Raw genomic sequence first — 24,374 nt, forward strand, 5'->3', positions numbered from 1 at the left:
ATAATCCTGTCTTGTAATATTTCTGTTGTGATATTCCTATCTTGTGATATTCCTTTTGTGATATTCCTGTTGTTATATTCCTGTCTTGTGATATTCCTGTCTTGTGATATTCCTGTCTTGTGATATTTCTGTCTTGTGAAATGGCTGTCTTGTGATAATCCTGTCTTGTAATATTTCTGTTGTGATATTCCTTTTGTGATATTCCTGTTGTTATATTCCTGTCTTGTGATATTCCTGTCTTGTGATATTCCTGTCTTGTGATATTCCTGTCTTGTGATATTCCTGTCTTGTGATATTCCTGTCTTGTGATATTCCTGTCTTGTGATATCCTGTCTTGTGATATCCGGTCTTGTGATATGCTGTCTTGTGATATTCCTGTCTTGTGATATTCCTGTCTTGTGATATTCTCGTCTTGTTATATTCATGTCTTGTTATATTCCTGTCTTGTGATATTCCTGTTTTGTGATATTCCTGTTTTGTAAAATTGCTGTTGTGATATTCCTGTCTTGTGATATTGCTGTCTTGTGATATTCCTGTTTTGTGATATTCCTGTTTTGTAATATTGCTGTTGTGATATTCCTGTCTTGTGATTTTTCTGTTGTGATATTCCTGTCTTGTGATATTCCTGTCTTGTGATATTCCTGTCTTGTGATATTCCTGTCTTGTGATATTCCTGTCTTGTGATATTGCTGTCTTGTGATATTGCTGTCTTCTGATATTGCTGTCTTGTGATATTGCTGTCTTGTGATAATCCTGTCTTGTGATAATCCTGTTTTGTGATAATCCTGTCTTGTGATAATCCTGTTTTGTGATAATCCTGTTTTGTGATAATCCTGTTTTGTGATAATCCTGTTTTGTGATAATCCTGTTTTGTGATAATCCTGTCTTGTGATAATCCTGTCTTGTGATATTGCTGTTGTGATGTTCCTGTCTTGTGATATTGCTGTTGTGATCTTCCTGTCTTGTGATATTGCTGTCTCCTTTCCCAAAGGAGTGAGAAAGACACAGAGAGAGAGAGACAGAGAGAGAGAGAGAGAAAGAGAGAGAGAGGTAGAGAGAGAGAAAGAGAGACAGACAGAGAGAGAGGTAGAGAGAGAGAGAGAGAGAAAGAGATACAGACAGAGAGAGAGAGAAAGAGAGTTACACACATGCACACCCACCCACATAAATATACTTCAAAAGACAGAGACACTGATCACTGACAGATTTGAAGCGAACTGAATCAAAGGCATTAGGCGAGACACAGAAAGACAGTGAGACAGACGCCTAGGTACGCCACCCACGGCTCAGCCCTCCTAATACTAATCACCTTGCCAGCCAGGTTTGCAGACAGGTTTAACGTCGATGTGTACCGCCACGCTCTCTGTGGATCTCTTCTGTCCACAGTCGAAGGCTGTGACCAGGACCTCATACTGTTGCTGCTTATCAAAGCTCAGCTTCTCTGTGTTCCTGATGTTACCTACGGAGGACAGGGAAGAGGTCAGAGGTCAGCTTCTCTGTGTTCCTGATGTTACCTACGGAGGACAGGTAAGAGGTCAGATGTCAGCTTCTCTGTGTTCCTGATGTTACCTACGGAGGACAGGGAAGAGGTCAGAGGTCAGATGTCAGCTTCTCTGTGTTCCTGATGTTACCTAAGGAGGACAGGAGAGGTCAGAGGTCAGCTTCTCTGTGTTCCTGATGTTACCTAAGAAGGACAGGAGAGGTCAGCTTCTCTGTGTTCCTGATGTTACCTACAGAGGACAGGGAAGAGGTCAGAGGTCAGCTTCTCTATGTTCCTGATGTTACCTACGGAGGACAGGAAAGAGGTCAGAGGTCAGCTTCTCTGTGTTCCTGATGTTACCTACGGAGGACAGGGAAGAGGTCAGAGGTCAGCTTCTCTGTGTTCCTGATGTTACCTACGGAGGACAGGGAAGAGGTCAGAGGTCATCTTCTCTGTGTTCCTGATGTTACCTACGGAGGACAGGAGAGGTCAGCTTCTCTGTGTTCCTGATGTTACCTACAGAGGACAGGGAAGAGGTCAGAGGTCAGCTTCTCTATGTTCCTGATGTTACCTACGGAGGACAGGAAAGAGGTCAGAGGTCAGCTTCTCTGTGTTCCTGATGTTACCTACGGAGGACAGGAGACGTCAGCTTCTCTGTGTTCCTGATGTTACCTACAGAGGCCAGGAGAGGTCAGAGGTCAGCTTCTCTGTGTTCTTGATGTTACCTACGGAGGACAGAGAAGAGGTCAGAGGTCAGCTTCTCTGTGTTCCTGATGTTACCTACGGAGGACAGGAGAGGTCAGAGGTCAGCTTCTCTGTGTTCCTGATGTTACCTACAGAGGACAGGAGAGGTCAGAGGTCAGCTTCTCTGTGTTCTTGATGTTACCTACTGAGGACAGAGAAGAGGTCAGAGGTCAGCTTCTCTGTGTTCCTGATGTTACCTACGGAGGACAGGAGAGGTTAGCTTCTCTGTGTTCCTGATGTTACCTACGGAGGACAGTGAAGAGGTCAGAGGTCAGCTTCTCTGTGTTCCTGATGTTACCTACGGAGGACAGGGAAGAGGTCAGAGGTCAGCTTCTCTGTGTTCCTGATGTTACCTACGGAGGACAGTAGAGGTCAGAAGAATTGGAAGGTCACAATCACATGAACTGAATCTGAAATGTCACAACCATTGCTGTCACCAAGACACAGCATGTCTATGTAAGTGTGTACTTGTGAGTGCGTGCGCGGATGTGTGTGTGTGTGGGGGAGGGGGATAATACGGCCTGTGTGTATGTGTATTTACAGACTTGCTTTGTATTGTCAGGGTAGACAAGTCTAGATAGCACAATGTCTAAGCGTTTAGCCTGGTAAATAGAATGTGTTCACAACCCTCAGACTCAGTTTAGTGGTCACACTAGGCAGAAAGCACGGAGGGAGCTGTTACAGTCCTAATGTGCTGCTTAATATTTGATACTTCAGGCCGATGAGAACAGGGCTGAATCAAACAGGGACGGAACAGAACAGGCCGTTAAGTGTGTGATGAATGTAGAATGACATTAATTGTCTTCTAATGTTTGTTTTCAGCTATGTCAACATGTAAATTGATGTTATAATTGAAGGGAATAGGCATCTCTGTCAGGTGGAAAGCACTCTGCATTATTGTGTGTGTGTGTGTGTCTGACAGGTGAAGCGACACACAGTGAAATGGGATGAGGTTACAGAACACTTGCGTTTTGTTTCAGGATGTTGTATTGAAAGTGGCTGATATTGCGTTGATTAGATCCCAATTCGCACAGTAGAGGGAAGTGTTAACTAAAGGGGAAAACTAGGAAGTTGAGTGAAGTTCAATATCGTGCTCCTCTGCGTGGGCTGATATTTCTTCTGCGTGGCAGTCCCGGGGATCTGTGCGCACTTGTGCAGCTTAGAGGGAACATTGCTAGTGACCATCTCTTCTTCTTGCTCTTAATCCAAAATGGAGGGAAGGTGGCTTTCACAGACTCCAGTCGCTCTGCTTTCCATAGTCCTCTCAGTGTCTGGGTAGTGACTGGCCCTTGGCATGCTCGTTTAGAGTCTAAATGCAGAGTGAGTGGTGCATGGGGCCTGGCCAGAGTGTCCTGTATGTCTGAGAGGATCACCATGTCATTACCCACAGAGAGAAAACCTGAGTGGCTTATTACAACAGCTCAGAGAGAGAGACAGAGATATACACAGAGATATACACAGACAGAGATATAGATAGACAGACAGAGATATAGATAGACAGACAGACAGACAGAGATATAGATAGACAGACAGACAGACAGACAGAGATATAGATAGACAGACAGAGATATAGATAGACAGACAGACAGACAGAGATATAGAGATATAGACAGACAGAGATACAGACAGACAGACAGACAGAGAGACAGACAGAGAGACAGACAGAGATATAGACAGACAGAGATACAGACAGACAGAGATATAGACAGACAGAGATACAGACAGACAGAGATACAGACAGACAGAGATACAGAGAGACAGGCAGACAGACAGACAGACAGACAGACAGACAGACAGACAGACAGAGATACAGACAGAGATACAGAGATACAGACAGAGATACAGACAGACAGACAGAGATACAGACAGACAGACAGACAGACAGACAGACAGACAGACAGACAGACAGACAGACAGACAGAGATACAGACAGACAGACAGACAGACAGACAGACAGACAGACAGACAGACAGACAGACAGATATACAGAGAGAGAGACAGAGAGAGACAGAGAGAGACAGAGAGACAGAGAGATATACAGAGAGAGAGACAGAGATATACAGAGAGAGAGACAGAGATATACAGAGAGATATACAGAGAGAGACAGATATACAGAGAGATATACAGAGAGAGATATTGTCCTCTGATGCTTGTTTTCAGCTATGTCAACTTGTTAACAGTTGTTAATTGGGAAAGTAGTTCTGTACCTGTTGTTGTGTTCTGCATTCTCATCCCATTTCACTGTGTCGCCTCATCTGTCAGACACACACACACACACAATAACGCAGAGTGCTTTCCGCCTGACAGAGATGCCTTTTCCCCCGTCTTCAATTATAACATTACTTACACGTACGTGTCAGCAGCCAAAATGCTCTCTGTCGGCTGACAACTGTGCAAAGCTAATAAAGGACATTTCTACACCCCAGCGTTTTCCAATGACGGAGAACAGTCTCTCTATCCACCTCCTCCTCTCTATCGTCCTCCTCTCTGTCCAAGTCTTCTCTCTCTTTCCTCCTTTCCGTCCTCGTCTTCTCGCTCTACCATCCTCCTCTCTGTCCTCGTCTTCTCTCTCTATATCCTTCTGCTCTCATCTTCTCTCTCTACCATCCTCCTCTCTGTCCTCGTCTTCTCCCTCTATCCTCCTCCTCTCTGTCCTCGTCTTCTCTCTCTATCCTCCTCCTCTCTGTCCTCGTCTTCTCTCTCTACCATCCTCATATCTGTCCTCGTCTTCTCTCTCTATCCTCCTCCTCTCTATCGTTGTCTTCACTCTCTAACATCCTCCTCTCTGTCTTCATCTTCTCCCTCTATCCTTCTCCTCTCTGTCCTCGTCTTCTCTTTCTATCATCCTCCTTTCTGTCCTCATCTTCTCTCTCTACCATCCTCCTCTCTGTCCTCGTCTTCTCTCTCTACCATCCTCCTCTCTGTCCTCATCTTCTCCCTCTATCCTCGTCTTCTCCCTCTATTCTCCTCATTTCTGTCCTCATCTTCTCTCTCTCTACCATCCTCCTCTCTGTCCTCCTCTTCACTCTCTACCATCCTCCTCTCTGTCCTCGTCTTCTCTCTCTATCCACCTCCTATCTGTCCTCATCTTCACTCTCTACCATCCTATCTGTCCTCATCTTCACTCTCTACCATCCTCCTCTGTCCTCGTCTTGTCTCTATACTCCTGCTCTCTGTCCTCGTCTTCTCCCTCTATCATCCTCCTCTCTATCCTAGTCTTCTCTCTCTATCCTCCTCATCTTCTCTCTCTCTATCTTCCTCCTCTGTCCTCGGCTTCGTTCTATATCCTGCTCCTCTCTGTTCTCATCTTCACTCTCTACCATCCTCCTCTCTGTCCTCGTCTTCTCCCTCTATCCTCCTCCTCTCTGTCCTCGTATTCTCTTTCTATCCTCCTACTTTCTGTCCTCATCTTCTCTCTCTTACCATCCTCCTCTCTGTCCTCGTCTTCTCTCTCTACCATCCTCCTCTCTGTCCCCATCTTCTCCCTCTATCCTCCTCCTCTCTGTCCTCGTCTTTTCCCTCTAACCTCCTCCTCTCTATCCTTGTCTTCGCTCTCTACCATCCTCCTCTCTGTCCTCGTCTTCTCACTCTATCCTCCTCCTCTCTATCCTTGTCTTCTCACTCTATCCTCCTCCTCTCTGTCCTCGACTTCTCTCTCTATCCTCCTTCTCTCTGTCCTCATCTCCTCTCTCTATCATCCTCCTCTGTCCTCGTCTTCTCTCTTTATCCTCCTTCTCTCTGTTCTCATCTTCACTCTCTACCATCCTCCTCTCTGTCCTCGTCTTCTCTCTTTATCCTCCTCCTCTCTGTCCTCGTCTTCTCCCTCTATCCTCCTCCTTTCCGCCCTGGTCTTCTCTCTCTATCCTACTCCTCTCTGTCCTTGTCTTCTCTCTCTGTCCTTGTCTTCTCCCACTATCCTCCTCTCTGTCCTCGTCTTCTCCCTCTATCCTCCTCCTCTCTGTCCTCGACTTCTCTCTCTACCATCCTCCTCGCTGTCCTCATCTTCTCCCTCTATCCTCCTCCTCTCTGTTCTTGTCTTCACTCTCTACCATCCTCCTCTCTGTCCTCGTCTTCTCACTCTATCCTCCCCTCTGTTCTTGTCTTCACTCTCTACCATCCTCGTCTTCTCTCGTTATCCTCCTCCTCTCTGTCCTTGTCTTCACTCTCTACCATCCTCCTCTCTGTCCTCGTCTTCTCACTCTATCCTCCTTCTCACTGTCCTCATCTTCACTCTCTTTCATCCTCGTCTTCTACCTCTATCCTCCTCCTCTGTCCTCGTATTCTCTCTCTATCCTCCTCCTCTCTGTCCTCGTCTTCACTCTCTTTCATCCTCGTCTTCTACCTCTATCCTCCTCCTCTGTCCTATTATTCTCTCTCTATCCTCCTCCTCTCTGTCCTCGTCTTCTCCCTCTATCCTCCTCCTCTCTATCCTAGTCTTCTCCCTCTATCTTCCTCCTCTCTGTCATTGTCTTCTCCCTCTATCCTCCTCTTCTCTGTCCTCATCTTCTCCCTCTATCCACCTCCTCTCTCAGCAGGTTATCTTTCTACATTTCTCTTTGATATCCTTCAGTCCATTATTTCTCTCCGTTTTGTTTTTCTCTTTTCTATCAGTCTCTTGTTCTGCCCTAATACCACCTCCCCTCACTCTCTCTCTCTGAGCTGTTGTAATAAGCCACTCAGGTTCTCTCTCTGTGGGTAATGACATAGTGATCCTCTCAGACATACAGGACACTCTGGCCAGGCCCCATGCACCACTCACTCTGCATTTTGACTCTAAACGAGCATGCCAAGGGCCAGTCACAACCCAGACATGGAAAGCAGTGCAACTGGAGTCTGTGAAAGCCACCTTCCCTCCATTTTAACTAAGAGCAAGAAGGAGAGGACATGACAGTAGGCAGTAAATCTGTGTGTGCTTGTGATCGGATTTGTGGAGAGTGACAGTGGGCGACATTGTCCCACAGAAAGCATCCTGTATATCAGGGAGGGACATCTGTCAAAGTGTTTACTTGTGTGTGTGTGTATGTGTATGTGTATGTGTATGTGTATGTGTGTGTGTGTGTGTGTGTGTGTGTGTGTGTGTGTGTGTGTGTGTGTGTGTGTGTGTGTGTGTGTGTGTGCGTGTGTGTGTTTGTGTGTGTGTGTGGTCATGATGTGGTCCAAAGCGTTTACTAACCATTGCGGTCGATGGCGAAGGGTGTGTTGGAGGTGGTGATCTGGTAGTTACAGATCTGGCTGTACTGAGGAGAACAGTCCTGGTCTGTAGCGTCCACCTGCAGGATGTTGTCATAGATCTTCCCCTCTGTCACCGCCGCATGGTACTGGGCCTCCCGGAACACTGGAGAGAACTCATTCACATCATTCACCTGGATGTGTACCACCGCCCTGTGGACAGCAGGGGCAGACAGAGAGGACACGGGTTAGAGTGGAAACGAGTAATTCAAGGGATACCATATAGGGTTTCCCAGCAAGGTATTGGGGTTCCCTTCACCGCAATAACTCTACTCTCAGCACATCTGATTTAGTTGATCATCAAGACCATTGGTTAGTTCAATCGGGTGTGCTGGTGGTGGAATAGAACCTATGGAAGGCTGGGGGACCCAAGGACTGGGTTGGGAAATACTGCAAAAAGCAGTAAGAGCCGGTTGGTTGAGGCTTCTTTTATATGTTGTTATGGTTAAGGTGAGGGATTGTGCCTGAATTCTTTTGACGAGATTTACTTGAGATTTACTTGGGCTCCCGAGTGGTTCAGCAGTCTAAGGCACTGCATCTCAGTGCTAGAGGTGTCACTACAGATACCCTGTTTTGAATCCAGGCTGTATCACAACCGGCCGTGATTGGGAGTTCAATAGGGTGGCGCACAATTGTCCCAGCTTCGTCTGGATTTGGCCGGTGTAGGCCGTCATTGTAAATAATAGTTTGTTCTGAACTGACTTGCCTAGTTTAAATAAAGTACTTTTTTAAACCATTTTTCTCCCCAATTTCATGGTGTCCAATTGGTAGTTACAGTCTTGTCTCATCGCTGCAACTCCCGTATGGACTGGGGAGAGGTGAAGGTTGAGAGCTGTGCATCCTCCAAAACACAGCCTAACCAAGCAACACTGCTTCTTGACACAATGCCCACTTAACCCAAAAGCCAACCACAGCAATGTGTCGGAGGAAACACTGTATGCCTGGCAACCGTGTCAGCGTGCACCGCACCTGGCCCGCCACAGGAATCGCTAGTACGATATGAGACAAGGACATCCCTCCCGGTCAAATCCTCCCCTAACCCGGACGACACTGGGCCAATTGTGCGCTGCCCCATGGGTCTCCCGGTCGCGGCCGGCTGTGACAGAGCCTGGACTCGAACCCAGAATCTCTAGTGGCACAGCTGTGATGCAGTGCCTAAGACCACTGCCCACTTGGGAGGCCGTTAAGCCAATGATACCAGGGTAATCTAATGCCTTCTGAGGAATAACCCTCTGGCTAGTTAACCCAATGAACCCAATGATATCAATAAATCCAATAATGATTGAATTCATGAAGTTTAAGCTGCCTATCAATCATTGTTTTTGAAACCAGTGGATAGCCAGTGAAAAATGCGCTCTTGCAAGAGCTGCATAGTGTGGATCCCAGCCTGTGGAACAACAGCTGCATAGTGTGGATCCCAGCCTATGGAACCACAGCTGCATAGTGTGGATCCCAGCCTGTGGAACCACAGCTGCATAGTGTGAATCCCAGCCTGTGGAACAACAGCTGCGTAGTGCGGATCCCAGCCTGTGGAACAACAGCTGCATAGTGTGGATCCCAGCCTATGGAACCACAGCTGCATAGTGTGGATCCCAGCCTGTGGAACCACAGCTGCATAGTGTGGATCCCAGCCTGTGGAACAACAGCTGCGTAGTGCGGATCCCAGCCTGTGGAACAACAGCTGCATAGTGTGGATCCCAGCCTGTGGAACAACAGCTGCATAGTGCGGATCCCAGCCTGTGGAACAACAGCTGCATAGTGTGGATCCCAGCCTGTGGAACAACAGCTGCATAGTGCGGATCCCAGCCTGTGGAACAACAGCTGCATAGTGTGGATCCCAGCCTGTGGAACAACAGCTGCATAGTGTGGATCCCGGCCTATGGAACAACAGCTGCATAGTGTGGATCCCAGCCTATGGAACAACAGCTGCATAGTGCGGATCCCAGCCTATGGAACAACAGCTGCATTGTGTGGATCCCAGCCTATGGAACAACAGCTGCATTGTGTGGATCCCAGCCTATGGAACAACAGCTGCATAGTGCGGATCCCAGCATTTGGAACAACAGCTGCATAGTGCGGATCCCAGCCTATGGAACAACAGCTGCATTGTGTGGATCCCAGCCTATGGAACAACAGCTGCATAGTGTGGATCCCAGCCTATGGAACCACAGCTGCATAGTGTGGATCCCAGCCTGTGGAACCACAGCTGCATAGTGTGGATCCCAGCCTGTGGAACAACAGCTGCGTAGTGCGGATCCCAGCCTGTGGAACAACAGCTGCATAGTGTGGATCCCAGCCTATGGACCCACAGCTGCATAGTGTGGATCCCAGCCTGTGGAACCACAGCTGCATAGTGTGGATCCCAGCCTGTGGAACAACAGCTGCGTAGTGCGGATCCCAGCCTGTGGAACAACAGCTGCATAGTGTGGATCCCAGCCTGTGGAACAACAGCTGCATAGTGCGGATCCCAGCCTGTGGAACAACAGCTGCATAGTGTGGATCCCAGCCTGTGGAACAACAGCTGCATAGTGCGGATCCCAGCCTGTGGAACAACAGCTGCATAGTGTGGATCCCAGCCTGTGGAACAACAGCTGCATAGTGTGGATCCCGGCCTATGGAACAACAGCTGCATAGTGTGGATCCCAGCCTATGGAACAACAGCTGCATAGTGCGGATCCCAGCCTATGGAACAACAGCTGCATTGTGTGGATCCCAGCCTATGGAACAACAGCTGCATTGTGTGGATCCCAGCCTATGGAACAACAGCTGCATAGTGCGGATCCCAGCCTATGGAACAACAGCTGCATAGTGCGGATCCTAGCCTATGGAACAACAGCTGCATAGTGCGGATCCCAGCCTATGGAACAACAGCTGCATTGTGTGGATCCCAGCCTATGGAACAACAGCTGCATAGTGCGGATCCCAGCCTATGGAACAACAGCTGCATAGTGCAGATCCCAGCCTATGGAACAACAGCTGCATAGTGCGGATCCCAGCCTGTGGAACAACAGCTGCATAGTGCAGATCCCAGCCTGTGGAACAACAGCTGCATAGTGCGGATCCCAGCCTGTGGAACAACAGCTGCATAGTGTGGATCTCAGCATATGGAACAACAGATGCATAGTGTGGATCTCAGCATATGGAGTAAAAGTGGGACTTTATTGCCCAATCTAATTCATGCTGATAAAAAAAATCCATTGGCCGAATGGACACATCCTCAAACTTGTACACTTTTGATAGACTTGTAGTTGCCACATCCATTGTAGTTGCCACATCCATTGTAGTTGCCACATCCATTGTAGTTGCCAAATCCATTGTAGTTGCCACATCCATTGTAGTTGCCACATCCATTGTAGTTGCCACATCCATTTTTGGACTCATAAATGATACATATATATATATATAGGAGGATAGAGGGAGTCCAAAAATGGATGTGGCAACTACAATCAATGGATGTGGCAACTACAATGGATTTGGCAACTACAATGGATGTGGCAACTACAATATATATATACAGCCATTGACTCTTGAAGAATATAACTTATAAATGCCTCATGAGCTTAGTTCAACTCTCACACTCCATGAGAACACAAAATATAAGCTTGTTTTAATCAGCTTTTTACCAAAACAGAGGCGGGGCGACCGCTTTGTTAATGTTTCATCTGTGGATTTTCCCTTTAAACTGCTGCATATTATCAAGATATCAAAGTGTCCCCAACTAAAAGGTAAACAATAGGCCTATAGCAAATGCAGCATATGGCATCATTTATAAAAATGTAGATTTTTCAGTAGTGTTCAAAGCATGCCAATCCATGATCGCAGCATTTATTTTTCAACTGGAATCAATGAGCCCAATCAGTCCTCCATGACAACAAAAACATAAACAACAGATTAGGGCTGGTTAATAAGTCTGTAGTTTTGGGGTCATGCTCAGGTAAAACTATTTGGCTCATCTATCCTTCCATTTTTCCAAGTCCTATTCTTAACGATCAAGGCGTTTAACATTTATTGGAATGACTGGAATTCTGATCAACTTTTTGTTTTTAAATGTAAATATTTGAATTGAATCTTATTATATGTAGTAGAAAGCAATGGGTTAGAAGAAGCCTACATAACCAACCCATAAAGTAAAATGTAACATCATATATGGTCAGCTATATAAACTTTAACATGGATTTATCCTGCAATAGATGTTGTTCAATTGGTAACATACATTTTTGTCTTCTTCAAATGCCTAATAATCTAAAAGTAATGGAATGTAATCAGATTACGTTACTGAGTTTGGTAATCCCAAAATTATGTTACTGATTACAATTTTTAACAGGTAACTAGTAACTGTAACGGATTGCATTTAGAAAGTAACCTACCCAACCCTGATCATTGTAACGGTTTTCATGCGGTGAAAGAGAGTCGGACCAAAATGCAGCGTGTAGATTGCGATCCATGTTTAATGAACAAACGTAAACACGAATCTAAATACAAACACTACAAAACAAAGAACGTAATGAACATAACGAAAACCGAAACAGCCTATACTAGTGTAAACTAACACAGCGACATGAACAAGGACACTAAGGACAATCACCCACGAAACACACAAAGAATATGGCTGCCTAAATATGGTTCCCAGAGACAACGATAATCACCTGACTCTGATTGAGAACCGCCTCAGGCAGCCATAGACTAACGCTAGACATCCCACAAAACCCCAAGACAAAAACACACCACAATAACCCATGTCACACCCTGGCCTGACAGAATAAATGAAGAATAAACATAATATATTTCGACCAGGGCGTGACAGAACCCCCCCCCTAAGGTGCGGACTCCCAGACGCACATCAAAACAATAGGGAGGGTCCGGGTGGGCGTCTGTCCATGGTGGCGGCTCCGGCTCCGGCGCGGGACGTGGAACCCACTCTATAAATGTCTTAGTCCCCCCTCCTCGCGTCCTAGGTTATTCCACCTTCGCCGCCGACCATGGCCTAGTAGTCCTCACCCAGAACCCCACTGGACTGAGGGTCAGCTCGGGACAGAGGGGCAGCTCGGGACAGAGGGGCAGCTCGGGACAGAGGGGCAGCTCGGGACTGAGGGTAAGCTCGGGACTGAGAGGAAGCCCAGCACTGAGAGGAAGCCCAGCACTGAGAGGAAGCCCAGCACTGAGAAGAAGCCCAGCACTGAGAGGAAGCTCAGCCAGGTAGTTGGATCCGGCAGATCCTGGCTGGTTGACGGTTCTGGCAGATCCTGGCTGACTGGCAGATCTGGAAGAGTCTGGGTGACTGGCAGATCTGGAAGAATCTGGTTGACTGGCGGATCTGGAAGAGTCTGGCTGACTGGCAGATCTGGAAGAGTCTGGCTGACTGGCAGATCTGGAAGAGTCTGGCTGACTGGCAGATCTGGAAGAGTCTGGCTGACTGGCAGATCTGGAAGAGTCTGGCTGACTGGCGGATCTGGAAGAGTCTGGCTGACTGGCAGATCTGGCTGCTCCATGCTGACTGGCGGCTCTGGCTGCTCCATGTAGACGGACAGCTCTGGCTGCTCCATGTAGACTGACAGCTCTGGCTGCTCCATGAAGACTGACAGCTCTGGCTGCTCCATGTAGACGGACAGCTCTGGCTGCTCCATGTAGACGGACAGCTCTGGCTGCTCCATGTAGACGGACAGCTCTGGCTGCTCCATGTAGACTGACAGCTCTGGCTGCTCCATGCAGACTGGCAGCTCCTTGCAGACTGACAGCTCCTTGCAGACTGACAGCTCCTTGCAGACTGACAGCCCCTTGCAGACTGACAGCTCCGGCTGCGCTAAACAGGCGGGAGACTCCAGTAGCGCTGTAGAGGAGGAAGGCTCTGGCTGCGCTAAAGAGGCGGGAGACTCCAGCAGCGCAGGAGAGGAGGAAGGCTCCGACAGCGCTGAACAGGCGGGAGGCTCCGGCAGCGCAGGAGAGGAGGAAGGCTCTGGCTGCGCTGAACAGGCGAGGCGCACAGTAGGTCTGATGCGTGGTGCTGGCACTGGTGGTACTGGGCCGAGGACACACACAGGAAGCCTGGTGCGGGGAGCTGCCACCGGAGGGCTGGTGTGTGGAGGTGGCACAGGATAGACCGGACTGTGCAGGCGCACTGGAGCTGTTGAGCACCGAGCCTGCCTAACTTTACCTGGCTCGATGCCCACTCTAGCCCGGCCAATACGAGGAGCTGGTATATACCGCACCGGGCTATGCACCCGCACTGGAGACACCGTGCGCTCCACAGCATAACACGGTGCCTGCCCGGTCTCATTACCCCCCCGGTAAGCACAGGAAGTTTGCTCAGGTCTCCTACCTGGCGTAGCCATACTCCCTATGAGCCCCCCCCCAAGAAATTTTTGGGGCTGACTCTCGGGTTTCTTTCCGCGCCGCCGTGCTTGATTCGCCATCTCCATTCTCCTATACCCTTCTTCGCACTGCTCCAGTGAATCCCAGGCAGGCTCCGGCACTCTCCCTGGGTCGACCGCCCACCTGTCTATTTCCTCCCAAGTAGTGTAGTCCCGATATTGTTGCTCCTGCTGCTGCTGTTGCTTCTCCTGATACCAAAGCCTCTCAGCTCTCGCCGCCTCCAGTTCTTCTTTGGGGCGGCGATATTCTCCAGGCTGATCCCAGGGTCCTTCTCCAAACAATTCGTCCTCCCATGTCGATACCTCCTTTTGTTGCTCCTTGGGGCGGCTACACTCCCCTGGTTTAGCCCAGGGTCCTCTCCCGTCGAGGATTTCCTCCCAAGTCCAAAAGTCCTTTTTACGCTGCTCCTGCTGCTGCCTTTGCTGCTTCTCCTGTGGCTCCTGCCTGTTGACACGGTGCTTGGTCCGTTTGTGGTGGGTGATTCTGTAACGGTTTTCATGCGGTGAAAGAGAGTCGGACCAAAATGCAGCGTGTAGATTGCGATCCATGTTTAATGAACAAACGTAAACACGAATCTAAATACAAACACTACAAAACAAAGAACGTAATGAACGTAAGGAAAACCGAAACAGCCTATACTAGTGTAAACTAACACAGCGACAGGAACAAGGACACTAAGGACAATCACCCACGAAACACACAAAGAATATGGCTGCCTAAATATGGTTCCCAATCAGAGACAACGATAATCACCTGACTCTGATTGAGAACCGCCTCAGGCAGCCATAGACTAACGCTAGACATCCCACAAAACCCCAAGACAAAAACACACCACAATAACCCATGTCACACCCTGGCCTGACCGAAACATAATATATTTCGACCAGGGCGTGACAATCATAGCCTATGGACACTTTGTTTCTTTCCATCTGAACACACACAAACACTTGCAAGTCTACACCCCCCAAATATAGACAGTACATACACACACACACACACACACTCACGTGCACAATTTTGCATACACACACACAAAACAACCATTATAAATCAGACATCAACTTTGCTAACGGTAATGCTAAGTGCTATCCCCAGCAGTAACAGTGCCACAGCCAAACAGGGTAATGCTAAGTGCTGCTAGCCCCAGCAGTAACAGTGCCAATTCCAGACAGGGTAATGCTATGTGCTAGACCCAGCAGTAACAGTGCCAAAGCCAGACAGGGTTATGCTAAGTGCTAGCCCCAGCAGTAACAGTGCCACAGCCAGACAGGGTAATGCTAAGTGCTAGCCCCAGCAGTAACAGTGCCACAGCCAGACAGAGTAATGCTAAGTGCTAGCCCCAGCAGTAACAGTGCCAAAGCCAGACAGGGTAATGTTAAGTGCTAGCCCCAGCAGTAACAGTGCCAAAGCCAGACAGGGTAATGTTAAGTGCTAGCCCCAGCAGTAACAGTGCCACAGCCAGACAGAGTAATGCTAAGTGCTAGCCCCAGCAGTAACAGTGCCACAGCCAGACAGGGTAATGCTAAGTGCTAGCCCCAGCAGCAACAGTGCCACAGCCAGACAGGGTAATGCTAAGTGCTAGCCCCAGCAGTAACAGTGCCACAGCCAGACAGTACTGTATGTAGCATCAGCAACAGAGGTGAGCAGTACATCCCTCTGCATCTTGTTCTGTCATATTAATGTGTCTCTCTCATAAGCAGACACCCCCTCTGGACGAGGGCAAACATATGGCACACACCACTGGGGATCAGAGGGGAGTAGAGGAGGGAGGAAGGGAGGGATGGTTGATGGGATAAGGGTGGGGTGGAGGGAGGCATAGAGGGGGAGTGGCACAGGCACACATCTGCCTGAAAGCAGACACCTGGCTTCCTTTCCCTCTACAGGGCCAGTGAGGGTTATATATATATGAGAGAGAGAGAGATAGAGAGAGAGAGAGAGAGAGAGAGAGAGAGTAGGGGGAGAGAGAGAGAGAGAGAGAGGGAGAGAGAGAGAGAGTGTGTGTGTGCATGCATGCATTGGGCACGGTGCCAGACCAGCTCCAGCCTCAAGCCATCCCCCTACTCCCTGGGTACAACACAACATAACACAGAGTTGATGAAGAAAGATTCGGGAATAGACAAAGGGGCCTAAAAAGAATAAACTGGATCCAAATGACCAAAACATCTGAAAATCTGACAACACTAAAAGAGTCTGCATTATTGAATTAAGACAGAACCCAATGGGGTCTTGTAGGCAACATGACAATATAGAGACCAATCCATTCCAGTCCAAAGGAAGGTGTATCTACAGTTGAAATCAGAAGTTTACATACACCTTAGTCAAATACATTTAAACTCCGTTTTCCACAATTCTTGACATTTAATCGTAGTAATAAATCTCTGTCTTAGGTCAGTTACGATCACCACTTTATTTTAAGAATGTGAAATGTGAAAATAGTAGTAGAGAGAATGATTTATTTCAGCTATTATTTCTTGCATCACATTCCCAGTGGGTCAGAAGTTTACATACACTCAATTAGTATTTGGTAGCATTGCCTTTAAAATTGTTTAACTTGGGTCAAAAGTTTTGGGTAGCCTTCCACAAGCTTCCCACAATAAGTTTGGTGAATTTTGGCTGTTTCCTCCTGACAGAGCTGGTGAAATTGAGTCAGGTTTGTAGGCCTCCTTGCTCACACACACTTTTTCAGTTGTTCCCACAAATTCTCTATAGGATTGAGGTCAGGGCTTTGTGATGGCCACTGCAATACCTTGTCTTTGTTGTCCTTAAGCCATTTGCCACAACTTTGGAAGTATGCTTGGGTTCATTGTCCATTTGGAAGACTCATTTGCAACCAAGCTTTAACATCCTGACTGATGTCTTGAGATGTTTCTTCAATATATCCACGTCATTTTCCTCCCTCACGATGCCATCTATTTTGTGGAGTGCACCAGTCCCTCCTGCAGCAAAGCACCCCCACAACATGATACTGCCAACCCCGTGCTTCACGGTTGGGATGGTGTTCTTCAGCTTGCAAGCCTCCCCCTTTTTCCTCCAAACATAACGATGTTGGGCATTTTCTCCCCCCATTAGCAGACCCCTGGGGGGGGGGGGTCACCATGGCAATTAATCTACATAATAATTAAGGTGTCCTTCCTAGCTCAGGTGTCCTTCCTAGCTCAGGTGTCCTTCCTAGCTCAGGTGTCATTCCTAGCTCAGGTGTCCTTCCTAGCTCAGGTGTCCTTCCTAGCTCAGGTGTCCTTCCTAGCTCAGGTGTCCTTCCTAGCTCAGGTGTCATTCCTAGCTCAGGTGTCCTTCCTAGCTCAGGTGTCCTTCCTAGCTCAGGTGTCCTTCCTAGCTCAGGTGTCCTTCCTAGCTCAGGTGTCCTTCCTAGCTCAGGTGTCATTCCTAGCTCATGTGTCATTCCTAGCTCAGGTGTCCTTCCTAGCTCAGGTGTCATTCCTAGCTCAGTTGTCCTTCCTAGCTCAGGTGTCCTTCCTAGCTCAGGTGTCCTTCCTAGCTCAGGTGTCCTTCCTAGCTCAGGTGTCATTCCTAGCTCAGGTGTTCTTCCTAGCTCAGGTGTCCTTCCTAGCTCAGGTGTCATTCCTAGCTCAGGTGTTCTTCCTAGCTCAGGTGTCCTTCCTAGCTCAGGTGTCCTTCCTAGCTCAGGTGTCCTTCCTAGCTCAGGTGTCATTCCTAGCTCAGGTGTCCTTCCTAGCTCAGGTGTCATTCCTAGCTCAGGTGTCCTTCCTAGCTCAGGTGTCATTCCTAGCTCAGGTGTCATTCCTAGCTCAGGTGTCCTTCCGAGCTCAGGTGTCCTTCCTAGCTCAGGTGTCCTTCCTAGCTCAGGTGTCATTCCTAGCTCAGGTGTTCTTCCTAGCTCAGGTGTCCTTCCTAGCTCAGGTGTCCTTCCTAGCTCAGGTGTCATTCCTAGCTCAGGTGTCATTCCTAGCTCAGGTGTCATTCCTAGCTCAGGTGTCCTTCCTAGCTCAGGTGTCCTTCCTAGCTCAGGTGTCATTCCTAGCTCAGGTGTTCTTCCTAGCTCAGGTGTCCTTCCTAGCTCAGGTGTCATTCCTAGCTCAGGTGTTCTTCCTAGCTCAGGTGTCCTTCCTAGCTCAGGTGTCCTTCCTAGCTCAGGTGTCCTTCCTAGCTCAGGTGTCATTCCTAGCTCAGGTGTCCTTCCTAGCTCAGGTGTCCTTCCTAGCTCAGGTGTCCTTCCTAGCTCAGGTGTCCTTCCGAGCTCAGGTGTCCTTCCTAGCTCAGGTGTCCTTCCTAGCTCAGGTGTCATTCCTAGCTCAGGTGTTCTTCCTAGCTCAGGTGTCCTTCCTAGCTCAGGTGTCCTTCCTAGCTCAGGTGTCCTTCCTAGCTCAGGTGTCATTCCTAGCTCAGGTGTCATTCCTAGCTCAGGTGTCATTCCTAGCTCAGGTGTCCTTCCTAGCTCAGGTGTCCTTCCTAGCTCAGGTGTCATTCCTAGCTCAGGTGTTCTTCCTAGCTCAGGTGTCCTTCCTAGCTCAGGTGTCATTCCTAGCTCAGGTGTTCTTCCTAGCTCAGGTGTCCTTCCTAGCTCAGGTGTCCTTCCTAGCTCAGGTGTCATTCCTAGCTCAGGTGTCATTCCTAGCTCAGGTGTCCTTCCGAGCTCAAAGAGGAAGGAAACCGCTCAGTGATGAGGAAAAAACTGTTATGGAGTTTAATATCTGTGATAGGAGAAAACTGAGGATGGATCAACAGCATTGTAGATACTCCACAATACTAACAAAACTGACTGAGCAAAAAGAAGGGAGCCTTTAAAGAATACAAATATTCCAAAACATGCATCCTGTTTGCAACACGACAGTAACGTAATACTGAAATATTCTTTGTCCCGATATACAAAGTGCTATGTTTGTGGCGAATCCTATGCAACACATACTGAGTACTCCTCTTCATATTTTCAAGCATATTGGTGGCTGCATCAAGTTATGGGAATGCTTGCAATCGTTAAGGACTGGGGGGGTTTTCAGGATAAAAATAAACAGAATGGAGCTAAGCACAGTCAAATCTTAGAGGAAAACCTGTTTCAGTCTGCTTTCCACCAGACACTGGGAGATGAATTCACCTTTCAGCAGGACAATAACCTAAAACACAAGGCCAAATCTACACTGGAGTTTCTTACCAAAAATACAGTGCATGTTCCTGAGTGGCCGAGTTACAATTTTGACTTAAATCTACTGGAAAATTTAAGGTAAGACCTGAAAATGGTTTCATAGCAATGATCAACAACCAATTTGACAGAGCCTGACAGAACATTAATTCAAACAGCACTTTCGTGCGTTTTGCCAGCAGCTCTTCGTTGTGCGTCAATCATTGAGCTTTTTATGACTTCAAGCCTATCAACTCCCGAGATGAGAGTTGCGCTAATAGCTAATAGCGTTTCAAACATCACTCGCTCTGAGCCTGTGGTTGTTTCCCTTGCTCTGCATCGGTAATGCTGCTTCGATGGTGGCTGTTGTCGTTGTGTTGCTGGTTCGAGCCCAGGGAGGAGCGAGGAGAGGGACAGAAACTATACTGTTACACTGGCAATACTAAAGTGCCTATAAGAACATCCAATAGTCAAAGGTTAATGAAATACAAATGGTATAGAGGGAAATAGTCCTATAATTCCTATAATAACTACAACCTAAAACTTCTTACCTGGGAATATTGAAGACTCGTGTTAAAAGGAACCACCAGCTTTCATATGTTCTCATGTTCTGAGCAAGGAACTGAAACGTTAGCTTTCTTACATAGCACATATTGCACTTTTACTTTCTTCTCCAACACATTGTTTTTGCATTATTTAAACCAAATTGAACATGTTTCATTATTTACTTGAGGCTAAATTGATTTTATTGATGTATTATATTAAGTTAAAATAAGTGTTCATTCAGCATTGTTGTAAATGTCTTTATTACAAATAAATAAATAAAAATCGGCCGATTAATCTGTATCGTTTTTTTTTGGTCCTCCAATAATCGGTACCGGTATCGGCGTTGAAAAATCATAAATCGGTCAACCTCTATTCCAAACTCACATTAAGCATCTTCAATCCAAAATTAAATCCAGAAATGACTTCCTATTTCCCAACAAAGCATCCTTCACTCATGCTGCCAAACATACCCTCATAAAACTGACTATCCTGCCGATTCTTGACTTCGGCGATGTCATTTACAAAATAGCCTCCAACACTCTACTCAGCAAATTGGATGCCGTCTATCACAGTGCCATCTGTTTTGTCACCAAAGCCACATATACCACCCACCACTGTGACCTGTATGCTCTCGCTGGCTGCCCCTAGTTTCATATTCATTGCCAAACCCACTGGCTCCAGGTCATCTATACGTCTTTGCTAGGTAAAGCCCAGCCTTATCTCAGCTCACTGGTCACCATAGCAGCACCCACCCGGTCGCAGTTGTAAATGAGAACTTGTTCTCAACGAGCGTATCTGGTTAAATAAAGGTGAAATAAAAGAATACATAAAAAATGTGGAATAAGTCGAGGGGTATGAATACTTTCTGAAGGCACTGGATATCACAATGCATCATGAAAGCTTATGCTAATGAGCTCTTGGCTCACATCCTCTTTGCTTGTGTGTAAGTGTGTGTGCTTGTGTCGGTATGTGTAAAGTATGTATGTATGTGTGTGTGTGTGTGTGTGTGTGTGTGTGTGTGTGTGTGTGTGTGTGTGTGTGCGTGTGCGCGTGTGTGCGTGTGTGTCTGTGTGTCTGTGTCTGTGTGTCGATCCTCTCAGTTGCGGGGAGGTGCTGCCATCCGTTGAGATAATTAGTCGTTCCCAAACCTCCGGCGCAGGGAGGTGAGGAACACACGGCTTTCCCAGAATCACAAGTGACAAGTTTAATAACCGCCTCACCACAACCACCGCATAGGCAGAAACATGGCGGCTTTAGAATGAGTTGTCTAGCTTAGCCCTGCAAGTCACTCTGGAGTCTGGACAACCAGGAGGTCAGGGGTTAACATCCTAGATGAACTGCTACTACATTCAGTGACCGGGGCATTAAACATCCTCCAACAGCCCTCCAGCACTTAACCCATGTAATACATCTAGCACTCACTGCAGATGGGGAGAGATGGAGAAGTTAAAGGATGTGACATGTTCACACAGGAAGTGAGAGGAGTACAAATAAATGATGACATAGAAATACTTTGTGTCTGGGTACACTCATTTACCATGAATGTGGTGGAGCTGTGATTCAGAACTAATCATGCATTTGCATAATTCTTTCATTAGGATTTTAAAAAGCAGTAAATTGAAAACATTTCATCACACATCGTTAAAATGGACAAAAAAAGGTTTAAAATAGATTTTCAGAATAAAGTGCTCTGATTCAGGATTATTGTTCTGTGGGACAATCCATCTGTGTGACTCAATGGTAGTCAACGGTGATAAGAAGTGATGGAAAAAGTACCCATATTTAAGTAAAAGTAATACAAATGTGAAAGTCAAAGTCACCCAGTAAAATACTTGAGTAAAAGTCTAAAAGTACTTGGTTTGAAATATACTTAAGTATCAAAAGCACGTGTAATTGCTAAAATATACTTAAGTATCAAAAGTACATGTAATTGCTAAAATATACTTAAGTATCAAAAGTGAAAGTAAAAGGATAAATACTTCCTTATATTAAGTAAGTCAGACTGCACCATTGTCTTGTTTTTTAATTTACGGATAGCCAGGGACTATCTCCAACACTCAGACATAATTACAAATTAAGAATGTGTGTTTAGTGAGTCCGCCAGATCAAAGGCAGTAGGGATGACAAGGGATGTTGTCTTGATAAGTGTGTGAATTGGACAATTTTCCTGTCCTGCCAAGCATTCAAAATGTAGTGAGTGCTTTTGGGTGTCAGGGAAAACATATGGAGTAAAAAGTACAATATTTTATTTAGGAATGTAGTGAAGTAAAAGTAAAAGTTGTCAATCATATAACTAGTAAGGTAAAGTACAGATATCCCAAAAAGCATTTTAAAGTATTTTTACTTAAGTACTTTACACCACTGGTGATAAGCCATATTTTTTGCCATACTGATTTGAGTTACAGAACTTACATACAATACAGAATAACTATAATGAACATGAGGAAGACAGAGAGCTGGTTTCAACGGGACCATAGGAGGAGGCAGGTAGCTGGGTCCAGGGGAAGGCAGAAGGTCATACACGGTAGGTCCAAAAATGACAACAGTACAGGCAGGGAATAGGCAAAAGGTGTTGTGAGTGAGGTAGGCAAAAACTATCATACACGTGAGGAGAGCAGGAACGGACAAAACAGAGCTCCAAAAAAGTGTGTCTCAAAACAAACAATACCTGACAGCGATGGGGTGCAAGGAACTGAACTAAATAGTGTGGGATGATGACATGCAGGTGTGTGAACAGGTGATTATAATTCCGGTGGTTGGGATCTGAAGAGAGAGCTGGAAAGTGGGCTGCGTTCCGGGGATCTAAGTGTTTGGGAGTGTGAGTTGGACGCAGACGTTACAATAACATCTGAGATACAGTACATAAAATGTGAGTTACAATACACCAATGATAAATTGGTAATGTAACCGAGTCGTTCATGGTGATACTCATTGTTGTCAAGGAGGAAATCTTGGCTCACTGTACCTTTCAATGACAAAGCTGTGAAAACATTCAACATCTGTCTGATTGAGAGTCAATTACACAGTTAACCACAGCATAACATGACTGAAGGCCCAAGAGTCAGTTTGTGACAGGAGTATTACATACACGGTTATATAATTGTATGAACTAGAGCCAAAGGTAATGGGAGAGGAAGGAATGAGGCAAAGAGCGAGGTAAACAAAATATTATGTAGGTTGGTCAACTTGTTCAACATTTTCTTTCCTTTCTTATACACTACTCAATATGATAGAGGAGATAAAGGAAATATACAGGAAATATATGTAGGTTATATGTACTGTATGATATAGGTAGGATATATGTACTGTAGGATATAGGTAGGGTATATGTAGGATATAGGTAGGGTATATGTAGGATATAGGTAGGATATATGTACTATAGGATATATGTAGGATATATGTACTGTAGGATATATGTAGGGTATATGTACTGTAGGATATATGTAGGATATAAGTACTGTATGATATAGGTAGGATATATGTACTGTGGGATATAGGTAGGATATATGTAGTGTAGGATATAGGTTGGATATAAGTAGGATATATGTAGTGTAGGATATAGGTAGGATATATGTAGTGTAGGATAAAAGTAGGATATATGTAGTGTAGAACAGAGGCAGAATATATGTAGTGTAGGATATAGGTAGGATATATGTAGTGTAGGATATAGGCAATTAAACAGTATACCGGGGTGGCAGGGTAGCCTAGTGGTTGGACTAGTAACCAGAAGTTTGAGAGTTCAAACCCCCGAGCTGACAAGGTACAAATCTGTCGTTCTGCCCTTGAACAGGCAGTTAACCCACTGTTCCCAGGCCGTCATTGAAAATAAGAATTTGTTCTTAACTGACTTGCCTGGGTAAATAATGTAATTTTGTTTTTTGTGATATTAGACGACAGAGAAAACAAGATAAAAAGCAGCAGCAGCAATAAAAAAGGAAGAAAGGAGAGGATGTCTATACCAGGAGAGAGAGAGAGACAGAGACAGAGACAGAGAGAGAGAGAGAGAGACACGGAGATAGAGCCCTTTATGGTTGTGAGGTCTGGAGTCCGCTCACCAACCAAAACTTCACAAAATAGGACAAACACCAAATTGAGACTGCACGCAGAATTCTGCAAAAATATCATCAGTGTACAACGTAGAACACCAAATAATGCATGCAGTGCAGAATTAGGCCGATACCCACTAATTATCAAAATCCAGAAAAGAGACCTAAAAGGAAGCGATTCCCAAACCTTCCATAACAAAGCCATCACCTACAGAGAGATGAACCTGGAGAAGAGTCCCCTAAGCAAGCTGGTCCTGGGGCTCTGTTCACAAACACAAACACACCCTACAGAGCCCCAGGACAGCAGCACAATTAGACCCAACCAAATCATGAGAAAACAAAAAGATAATTACTTGACACATTGGAAAGAATTAACAAAAAAACAGAGCAAACTAGAATGCTATTTGGCCCTACACAGAGAGTACACAGCGGCAGAATACCTGACCACTGTGACTGACCCAAAATCAAGTTAAGCTTTGACTATGTACAGACTCAGTGAGCATAGCCTTGCTATTGAGAAAGGCCGCCGTAGGCAGACATGGCTCTCAAGAGAAGACAGGCTATGTGCTCACTGCCCACAAAATGAGGTGGAAACTGAGCTACACTTCCTAACCTCCTGCCCAATGTATGACCATATTAGAGAGACATATTTCCCTCAGATTACACAGATCCACAAAGAATTTGAAAACAAATCCAATTTTGATAAACTCCCATATCTACTGGGTGAAATTCCACAGTGTGCCATCACAGCAGCTTCTGTATGTGTAATGTTTACTGTTAATTTTTATTGTTTTTCACTTTATATATTCACTTGAAATATTATCTACCTCACTTGCTTGGGCAATGTTAACACATGTTTCCCATG

The 24,374-nt window shown here is 46.3% G+C and overlaps 1 protein-coding gene across 1 annotated transcript in view; it reads right to left on the reverse strand.

Annotated features, from left to right (window-relative positions):
• LOC135553107 (calsyntenin-2-like) overlaps positions 1-24,374 on the reverse strand; it is a 509,523-nt gene that overhangs the window by 148,535 nt on the left and 336,614 nt on the right. The window contains exons 4-5 of the mRNA XM_064985212.1: positions 7,398-7,606; positions 1,310-1,459 (exon numbers count right to left, since the gene is read on the reverse strand). Of these exons, the coding sequence (XP_064841284.1) occupies positions 1,310-1,459; positions 7,398-7,606 (359 nt within the window). The remainder of the gene's footprint in view (positions 1-1,309; positions 1,460-7,397; positions 7,607-24,374) is intronic.

Source organism: Oncorhynchus masou, chromosome 13 (genome assembly GCF_036934945.1).
Source record: "Oncorhynchus masou masou isolate Uvic2021 chromosome 13, UVic_Omas_1.1, whole genome shotgun sequence".
NCBI lineage: Eukaryota > Metazoa > Chordata > Actinopteri > Salmoniformes > Salmonidae > Oncorhynchus > Oncorhynchus masou.